Source organism: Corticium candelabrum, chromosome 10, assembly GCF_963422355.1.
Source record: "Corticium candelabrum chromosome 10, ooCorCand1.1, whole genome shotgun sequence".
Taxonomy (NCBI): Eukaryota; Metazoa; Porifera; class Homoscleromorpha; order Homosclerophorida; family Plakinidae; genus Corticium; species Corticium candelabrum.
This window is the reverse complement of record NC_085094.1, coordinates 3391891-3401890: the sequence shown is the minus strand read 5'-3', so window position 1 is coordinate 3401890 and position 10000 is coordinate 3391891. Positions and strand designations below refer to the sequence as shown.

Sequence of the window (10000 nt, the reverse complement as noted above, 5' to 3'; positions counted from 1 at the left end):
CAAACAAATAGCGTACTACAACATGTATGAATGGTCCAAGGCAAAGCGTTGGGTCCACAATGTAATACATGCACCTAACTGTTACAGTTACATGTGACAGAGATGGCATGATGGCACGCAACAGCTACGAGTGAGTGTGTGTGTGTGTGTGTGTGTGTGTGTGTGTGTGTGTGTGTGTGTGTGTGTGTGTGTGTGTGTGTGTGTGTGTGTCAGTCGCGTCTTATCAAAACACACACACACACACACACACACACACACACACACACACACACACACACACACACACACCTTGTTCTCGCTCTGTATCCGTTTCCTCCAATTTCTTTGACACATCTTCATCATCACTCCTACACACCAGAATCTTACTGTCCGACTAACACAACACAGTGACACGACATGCGATCTAGATCCTGATGGAAACGATAGAGGGCCTCACCTTGATGACGACGTTTTGGGAACTTGCTGCTTCTGACGAGGCTTTTTATCCCAGCCTTTCTTCTGTACTTTCGTTCCCTTCTTCCTTCCCATAAAAGATTAAATTGAGAAACACATAAACAAGTTAATTTCAACAAGATAAAGTGGGCGGTACACATAGCAAACCCCTTAACGTGCGTTACCTAAGGTCACTCTATAGAGTGTACTGTACAGTACAAGTGACACGTACTCAGCGGTACCGCATGGCTTGTTGTCTATTGCTTTCTTTCATGATATCCATTCCTGTTGCAAACGCTGCTGCAACTGTTTCGGACAGCATACCAGACCTCATCGACTCATTGCAGTTCCGCAACTTCGACGTCGTGCGACGCGACCAGAACTTCACGATCTCCACCATTTCGTCGATCTACAACGAAGGCTACACGTACATGGGTCAAGGCAGTTCGTCGTTTCACATCAACGGTCTGCCCTACTTGTTTGAAGTGAAAACGTCCGACGTCAAACCGAATGCGAGCACAATCGAGGTCAACGCCGACTTTCCTGGCAACGATTACTTGCACGTTCCGACATGGTCGAGCATGGAGAACTACAGACAGTGCGAAGCTCGCTGCGACGGAGACGAAAAGTGTTTTGCTTGGGTGTTCGACCCGAAGAGCGGATGCTATCTCAAGTCTGCGGTACCGCTGAGAGTATCCAAAGAGGGTGACATGTCGGGCTGCAAGAAAGGCGTTTTGGATAAAAATTGTGGCAACGCTAACCTAGACGGTTGACAAAATCAATTTCCAGCATTAGGAATGATACATCAAGATCAATATAGAAGTGACATACACAAACATAGATTCTTGTCGGATCTGACAAATGCTAGAGTTGGTTGGAAAATGTCGGATGTCCGGCTGTTATTTGCAGGCCTGCCATGCGTGTGATGAGTGAAATGGCGATGCAGATGACGATTGAATGGACAGACAGTATGCTTCACTAAATGTCAGGTGACTCCTCTAGACAAAGAAGTGGCTGCATGAACGTACAAGTTTAGAAACAGATAGACAGGCAGACGAACAGGCAAGCAACAGACAAAGTGCAAACAAATGTGTTTGTGTGTCTAGCTTATCGAGCGTTACGTTAAAACAACACACGCCAAGACTCACCATCCATACACTCTGGATGTCCTTGGCGTTTTCTTTATCGACAAGAAGTCGACATTCATCGACATCTGCAACAGGTAACCACACGACACAGTCACGACATCCTTCTATCACTCATTCCACAAACATCCATCATATCAGGCAGCTCTTATGGCATGGCTCTAGGCCGACCGATTGGGTTGGCATTCTGAGTGAAGGTCTCAAGATTGCAGCCCCAGAAGCACCAGTCACAGGCTACATGGTATTACATCGGCTGTTTATGATATTTTAATGTGTGATTTTTGTATGTTTTTGTTTCAGTTTGGAAAAGGTGTCTATTTTGCTGATATCTGTTCAAAGAGTGCGAACTGTTGTTTTGCTACTCGCTCGAAAAACGTCGGTCTTCTTCTACTTTGTGATGTTCGTTTAGCGTCGTCGTTGTTTGTAGATTGTTGGTGTGATTGATGGCTGTGTGGTGTAGGTATAGTTTGGGACAAGGAATGATTTGTTAGCTGCAGATTATGATGCAGATCAGCTGCTGCGTGGAAAGCAGAGTGTTATGGGGAAAGGAAGGATTGCACCTGATCCAGGGAATATACACACAATGTGAGGAGACAGATTGAACAGATTGAGACAGATGGATGGACAGACAGACAGACAGACAGATGAACAGATAGATAGACAGATGGACAGATAGATAGACAGACGGACAGATGGACAGATAGATAGACAGACCTACAGACAGACAAACACACATACATACAAATTTATATTTGTGCAGGTCTGATGGTTGTGTCGTTCCTCTCGGTCCAACTTGTGATACCAAAGTACATAACTCACACGGCTACACACTCGACTGCAACGGTGAGTCGACCGTCCTACGCACCTCTCGTGATCAGCCATGGACAACAGACTAACATTTGTATTTTCGTCATAGAGTACGTCATATATGATGTGAAGCAGGTAAAATGCACGAATGTAATACATGACTCCATCTATCAATAAAACAAATAATGATTAATTAGTAACTAATACCTATAATAATATAATTAATTATTATTGATATTTAATATAATACAAAATAATATAATCAGCATAAGAATTTGATGTGTAGTCACTAAAGTGAGTGAGAGTTGGTCGACTAGAATCCTGATGCATACATACATGCGTACACTGTGTCTGATATGGACAAGAGGCATGAGTTTGTTTGTGTCTGTCATGGTTAGCTAAGACGTGTGTCCTCAATTTAACATGTTTCCATGTTTACAGGATTGTTGATATTGGAAATGAAATATTGCAAAATTAATAATTAATTATCTAAATAAATAAATAATTAATTAATTAAATACATAAATAATTAGAAACATTAAATGCAAATATTGACTTCAATAGACACATGACGGTGACATGATGTTTTCTTGTAGATCAAGATGCGTTATCTGGTGAAACTGAGATTCAATTTCAAGTAGCTATCAGCAGTTCAATACAAAACAACTAAACTTTTGTCTTTACTGTATCTTCTATATACACTATTTGTACAATAACTTCCATTATAATGAGTGTTCATCTTGTAAGAAGAGGCTGAGGTTTGTGTGTCTGTCCTTCACTCGTGGTGTGATATCATACTGTACAAGTCGACATAAATGAACGTATTGGTGGCTGCTTGACATCCTGCCACATCCAGTCCATGATGAAATATCAGAGATGATCAAGTTGAAGTGAACCTAGAGACACAATCAACGTCTCATCGGTGTGTATTTGATATACTGAATAATATGTGAGTCAAGAGACACTTAAGTGGTCCATTTATGTTCTAACTATCTTGTGACTGTTTGCGCTCAGTTGTATGTTTCTGTTTTTGTATGTCTGTTACTTGTGTGTCTGTCTGTATCTGTGCTGCTCTACAATTGTTTTCTTTCCACTCACACTCATGCATACACATTTGAACTCGACAGATTCACCAACAGTATGTCATCCAACTTAATAATGTTACCTTGTTCTAAGGCAGTCACATCATTGCTTTGTGTGTAATTTCAATCAGTCGTGTCATCCTATCAATAACCATCTTGTTCACAAACAATCCACTGTCATCAAAATTTTCTTACTTTCTGATGATATTTTCTTCTGGATGATAGTCTTCTACATATATTGTAGCTGCACACAACGATAAGGCTGTTGGTTCGCAGCAAGCAGAGTGTGTTGTCTTGTTTCTCTTATTTCCTTTTCCCGTCCACATATAGATAATTACTTCTTTGTTTCAGAGCAAACAACAATTATTGTTATGTATAGGATTATCACTCTGTATGACTCGTGTTCCAATCAGTTTGTGCCAAGCTTAGATTCAATCTCTCTCCTGACTATTCCTCCCACTCCAGCTTTATCACAAGCGACCAACAACTGCTGAACTGTAGCATGTTGGTTTTGATCTGTCCAGGCTGACAAAACTTTACGTGATTTCGCTTTCAACATGTAAATTGGTTGGTCACATTCCCTTAGCACTCCTTCTGAAACACCAAGGTATATACCTAGTTCATGCCAACAATGTCCAACACTTTCGGCTACTATTTCTTTGATGAGTGGAGTGACCCTGTCAGAGTCACCAGGTGGAGTCGTCTTCTCAGTTGCTGCATCAGGCAACATCAAGTAACTCAAATGCTTTTGAGGTTCAGATGGAATGCGAGCAACAAGTAGAGCATCATACAATTCACATACCATCAGTTGGTTGCCTCTTAACTCTAACCACTCACTTAATATGCGGAACGCCGGTGGCTGGTCAAAACTGGAGTCAGAAATGTTTTGCTGTAGCTTTGATAACGTAGACTGGTCAGAACCAAATATGATACTTTTTAGGTCACGCCAGGTCTCTCCAATATCTACTGCTATCTTGTCGAGATCCGTTTGATTTACTGGAGTTGCATGTGTAGAGGACAAGACTTGAGAAAGAGGAATGCCATTCTTTACACTTGGACACACTAAATGAATACAAACATATACACTATACGCGACCAACAGTATTCATACATGTTGTTACCTTCTTTTATTGCTTGCTCATGCTTTACCATCTCTGCACTCCATCTTCCAGCTACAGTGTCTACTGCAAATGGTCCCCATGTTTCATCTGGTATCAAATAGATACATCGATTGAGGGGAGACTTTGTACTTGTAGAAGAACTTCCACTGTAGATGAATCTATCAGGGAGAACACCAGGAACAGACCGGAGAAGATCCTCCATGTCTGACACACAACGAAGAAGAACATGCCACAATCTGCCAACACTGTGATGTGACTTGACTACTCTACCACTGAGACATATAGAGCCACGTGAAGTATTCTTGCTGCAATTGATAAGCAAAGTCACTGCACCATAACACATCAGCAGTCCACTGCTCCAGTGACGAATAAAATTGGAGTGACGATGGCAACGAGCAGACAGTCGTTCAAACAAACCCAATGGACGTTCATATGCAAATGAGTATTCCACTGCAACTTGTATGACTCCATGTGGGATATCTAGAGGCCAAAGGTCACTAACATCCTCTGGTTTCTCATCATTGAGTAACCATGGCAACAACAAGCCACCATCATGTTGTTTTAGCTTAGAAATCACTTGGCAACTGTCTGTTTGCTCTTGATGACGATTTTGTTCTATTGTGTGACCAGATGAATCTGATGTCGGGTTGGTGCTACTTGGCGGAGCTAAAGTGATCTGACGTCTTCCCAGAGCGTGTGCCAGTTCCTGAACTACATCATCTGATGAGCCAGTTAGATAACCAAAGTCGAGAGCAAGAAAAAGCTTAATAAACACGTCAACATGACGATCTGCAGTAAGATCGAACTCACTCCACAGTGCCAGCAGCATAGATATCCTAGCAATGCCATTAAAAACAAGATCACTTTTCATCTCCTCAAACTTCTGAAGACCTACATCTACCCCAATAAACCGATCATCATATTCTAAAGATTCGTGATCATGTCTGAAAACAGCCTTAAGTAAAGTGACCACAAATGGTGGTACAGGAAAGAGAATTTCTGCTAAAGTCGGGTCATGAGAGTAATACAGAATGCTTCCTACCTGGTTCAGGTAGTTTAGCAACTCACGACAGCTTTCTTCTGTCAGTCCGTGCTCTACACACAGTCGCATTGCATAAGAGACATCTAGAATGGGGACAGACGTGTCAGCTTGTCGTGTAATCAACTTGTCTTCTACAGTTACCCATGATGACGGCAGCTCTGTGTGCAGTGAAGGCATCAGCCTTTCATTACCACACAGTTCTCTTAGATGAACCTTCACACTGACCACACCCTCGTGTGTAGCTGCACTCGTCAATAGCACATTTTCTTCAACAGTTATTCGCTGAAAGTCAAAAAAGTGAAGACGTTCTGATACGTATTTGTTCTTTGGAGAACCACCAGTTGCAATGATTCGTTTCATTCGATCAATCTCAGCTTGTCTGATCTTCAAGAATTGACGTAGACGAGTGTGCAGATGTTCACTCCACTTTCTACTCATTTCTTCTCTTGACGTGTCGACCATCAGATCAACTTTACTCACAACAATAGCAATGTGAGCTCTGCTGTTTCTGTCATACACGACTTGCAGGAAATCTGCAATATTTTGTCGAAAACATTGTTGAGTAAACTTATACTGATTGCTGTCAACAACAATCAATACCAATGAATTGTCACTGATGAACAGCTGGTTAGTTAGCATGTACGCTCTATGGCCACCACTGTCAAGGAGTTTGCATTCTATTTTATCATCCAGCTTCATCACTTTTTCTACTACCCCTATAGTTCTCTTATCGGCTTCTGCCAGAAATGGTTTACCACTCTCCAGTGCTTCAACGAAGCTTGTTTTTCCTGCCATTGTAGTTCCCATCACTAGAATCTTTATTCTGGCACGTCGCACTCCACCCACCTTATCCAGCTCACGGAAATATTCTCTTATAACACGAATGCCTTGGTTGCACACTTCAATGGGTGGAAACACTAATGGGCATCCATAAACGCTCAATTTCTTAAGTTTGGAGCTAAAGACAAATTCCTTAGGAAGATGAGTGACTGAAGTTCCTGATATGTCGACTTCCTCAATTTTGACTTCTACAAGTACATATGACAACAATTGTTAAGCAAAACAAAACATTGAGTAAACAAGTACAAGCTGATTGGCTGATAAGAATGTGACCTTAAAAAGTTTAAGATAACATATGTTATAAATACTATACTTGATTAAACAAATAATTATCGCTTTCATAAACGACACTTTGAACACACATGCCGGACAAATGACAATGTAACATCAAAAATGATTGAACACTACAACTGTTGAACATTATCTAAAGACAACAAGAACAAGAAAGGCAAACACACAGACAAACTTTCAAGACCATAAAATATAAGTACCGTAAATGGCAAATGCCAGAGATGCTTATTAATGTATATCAAACAAATCTATAGCCTTTGTGCTTGATTGAGAGCCCAAGCGCCTAGTCAAACAGAGGCGCTTGCGAGCCTTCAACAAGACATTTTTAGTTATGAAGTTGACAGTACTTAATTCCACAACCAACCATCCCAGCTCCCAAACTATAAACAATTGAATGATACATGTACTTATCAGATCACACCTGTACAAAACTTCTCTCACATCTTTATAGCCTTATATATATACAAATATAGCCTTGCCAAATTAGGTAAAGTATCAGTGCAAAAACAAGAAAGGACAATAATTTGGGCAAAGACACTTAACTCTCTAATAATGTTTGTTAACAACACTTAAGTTGTATTGTGTTTGATATACCACACTGGCTAGCTGGCTTTACAGACAGCCACTTATTCAGACATTTAGGAGTAAATTACTACTATCACAACAAACAAATTGAACAAATTTTTCTTATTATTAGAAACAAGTAAACTTGCTTCAGAGTAACAATGCATAATATAATGAATGTCACTCAAGAAAGTATTGAACATGACTAAATTAGTGGTATCTTTCTCTAGTTATAACAGTCCTGACAAATCCAGCTCTTCTAGATCAAGGAGATCCTTCAATTCAGCTGGCAGCTGCTGTATGTTACACCCCCACAAATATAACTTTTTCAACTTGGTAAGACCTGTACATGAGAATGTCTCAAGATTTCTGTTCCCTGACAAATCCAGCTCTTCTAGATCATGAAGATCATTCCATTCAGCTGGCAGCTGCTGTATGTTACACCCACTCAAATTTAACTTTTTCAACTTGGTAAGACCTGTACATGAGAATGTCTGAAGATTTTCGTTCTGTGACAAATCCAGCTCTTCTAGATCATGAAGATCATTCAATTCAGCTGGCAGCTGCTGTATGTTACACCCACTCAAATTTAACTTTTTCAACTTGGTAAGACCTGTACATGAGAATGGCTGAAGATTTTCATTCCGTGACAAATCCAGCTCTTCTAGATCATGAAGATCATTCCATTCAGCTGGCAGCTGCTGTATGTTACACAAACTCAAATCTAACTTTTTCAACTTGGTAAGACCTATACATGAGAATGGCTGAAGATTTTCGTTCCGTGACAAATCCAGCTCTTCTAGATCATGAAGATCATTCAATTCAGCTGGCAGCTGTTGTATGTTACACCAACTCAAATTTAGCTTTTTCAACTTGGTAAGACCTGTACATGAGAATGTCTCAAGATTTTTGTTCTGTGACAAATTCAGCTCTTCTAGATCATGAAGATCATTCCATTCAGCTGGCAGCTGCTGTATGTTACACCAACTCAAATTTAACTTTTTCAACTTGGTAAGACCTGTACATGAGAATGTCTCAAGATTTTCGTTCCATGACAAATTCAGCTCTTCTAGATCATTCAAGACTGTTGCCTCTCTTATCATCTCTGTGTTGCAATATTTGAAAGACTGCAGATAGTTGCATGCTAAATTCACTTTGCACAGTTTCACATTGTTGCAGATCATAGACAAAGTTGCTTGTGCCAAACCACATGCCACCATTTCCACTTCCACAAGAGTACTGGGCAGTTGACATGACATTAGCTCATCAAACAGCAATGGATTGCGACGGTTACCACACACAGACAAAACCTTGAGACATGGAAGAAGAGAAACAACAGTTGGGACCTCCTGGACACCAATGGCTGCAAGCCGCCATGAGAAGTAGGAAGTTCTGGAATTGTGGTAATCACTTGTATGCAAATAAAGTTCTTCTAGTTTCCTCAGTTTGGCAATGCCTTCGGGTATAGAGTGTATGTGGTCTGTACAAAGTTTCAATACCTCCAGTCCGCTCGTCTCACATATTTCTTCAGGAAATGCAAACAAGTGTGCATCTAGAAGATCCAATTCCAACCTGTTGTGCTCGTTAACTTTCGGTAAAAACATTTCCAACTGTCGCGCCTCAACGTGTGGCAACGCCATGTTTAGCAGATCATGCGACTCGTAGCTCAAGACGATATCACGTGACACGCTATCGCATTACGCACTGATATCAACGACTAGTAAAAACGCTGAGTCACATGATCATTCACGTGACTGTTTTGTACACGTCCGTTTATTTGCGTGTTTACCGTCCCCTTGTTTTCTACTTTTCCTAAGTCATTTTATCTTTACTTGTAAGCTAGATTGATTAATCCTAGCTAGAAGCCCTAGCTGTCATGGAAGTAAACATGCAAACTTCCTAGTAGTTTAGATTACGTATATAGGCCTGGTATAGGTAGTCGTCGTTTTGCGATCGTGATCAAGACAATTGAAATGTACAGTCTAGGTATGCACTCAGTTCCGTTGTAAGGACAGTGGTATGGTCTTTACTGACATAGAAATTGATATCAGCAAACATTGACTATCAACATGTTAGATGCAGCACAGTGTAGTAAAGGATTGATCTTACTGTAGTACGGGACGTGTGAATAGTTGACTGTAAGTGGCATTCAACTCCTGAAGGTGTTTCTCGGTGGTCACGTCTAGCAATACACACAGTCCCTAGCTACAATACAAAGTAGGGGCGACGGAAGTTCATGAAGCGTTCTCGTCGCCGTTTGCTCAATAAACGAATCGTTCCTGGACTCATCTGTAGTCGGACACGGAAACGATTGAAACGTGGTTGTGGGGAGGACAATTGAAATTTGTATACACACACGCCCGCCCGCCCGCCCGCGCACACACGCGCGCCCACACACACACACACACACACACACACACACACACACACACACACATGGACAAACACACACTCTAAGACAGAGACACACACGTGCGAGCACACACACACACACACACACACACACACACACACACACACACACACACACACACACACACACAGACATGGACAAACACAAGCACACACACACACACATGGACAAACACACACAAACACACATGGACAAACATAAATGCACACACACACACACACACACACACACACACACACACACACACACACACACACACACAC

General features: G+C 41.2%; 3 protein-coding genes across 4 annotated transcripts in view; 1 reads left to right on the top strand and 2 right to left on the bottom strand.

Moving 5' to 3' along the window:
• The window catches only part of LOC134186090 (18S rRNA aminocarboxypropyltransferase-like), a 1758-nt gene extending 829 nt beyond the window's left edge, over window positions 1-929 (bottom strand). Inside the window, exons 1-2 of one of the 2 annotated variants that reach the window (XM_062654007.1) lie at window positions 437-929; window positions 289-347 (exon numbers count right to left, since the gene is read on the bottom strand). In XM_062654007.1, the coding sequence (XP_062509991.1) occupies window positions 289-347; window positions 437-528 (151 nt within the window). In that variant the 5' untranslated portion in view covers window positions 529-929. The remainder of the gene's footprint in view (window positions 1-288; window positions 348-436) is intronic. The other variant, XM_062654006.1, reaches the window with a different exon arrangement.
• Window positions 930-1382: 453 nt separating this feature from the next.
• LOC134185228 (poly [ADP-ribose] polymerase 2-like) lies at window positions 1383-3240 on the top strand (the record flags this gene model as incomplete). The annotated part of the gene is made up of 8 exons (XM_062653008.1): window positions 1383-1421; window positions 1539-1654; window positions 1719-1818; window positions 1878-1993; window positions 2055-2162; window positions 2338-2420; window positions 2494-2519; window positions 2981-3240. Coding segments are annotated over 8 exons (633 nt in total), but the record flags the coding sequence as incomplete, so codon positions are not given.
• Window positions 3241-3875: 635 nt separating this feature from the next.
• LOC134185227 (uncharacterized) lies at window positions 3876-8964 on the bottom strand. Its single transcript, XM_062653007.1, has 4 exons — window positions 8479-8964; window positions 7125-7140; window positions 4588-6657; window positions 3876-4528 (listed from the first exon to the last, which is right to left on the bottom strand). The coding sequence occupies exons 1-4, from the start codon at window positions 8962-8964 to the stop codon at window positions 3876-3878; spliced, it is 3225 nt and encodes a 1074-aa protein (XP_062508991.1).
• Window positions 8965-10000: the final 1036 nt, after the last annotated feature.

Excerpts from the sequence above, each read along its gene's own strand:
- LOC134185227 (XM_062653007.1), bottom strand. The coding sequence starts at position 8,964 with ATGGCGTTGCCACACGTTGAGGCGCGACAGTTGGAAATGTTTTTACCG. Across the intron at positions 4,529-4,587 it reads TGAGCAAGCAATAAAAGAAG|TGTGTCCAAGTGTAAAGAAT; the intron begins GTAACAACATGT and ends GTATTCATTTAG.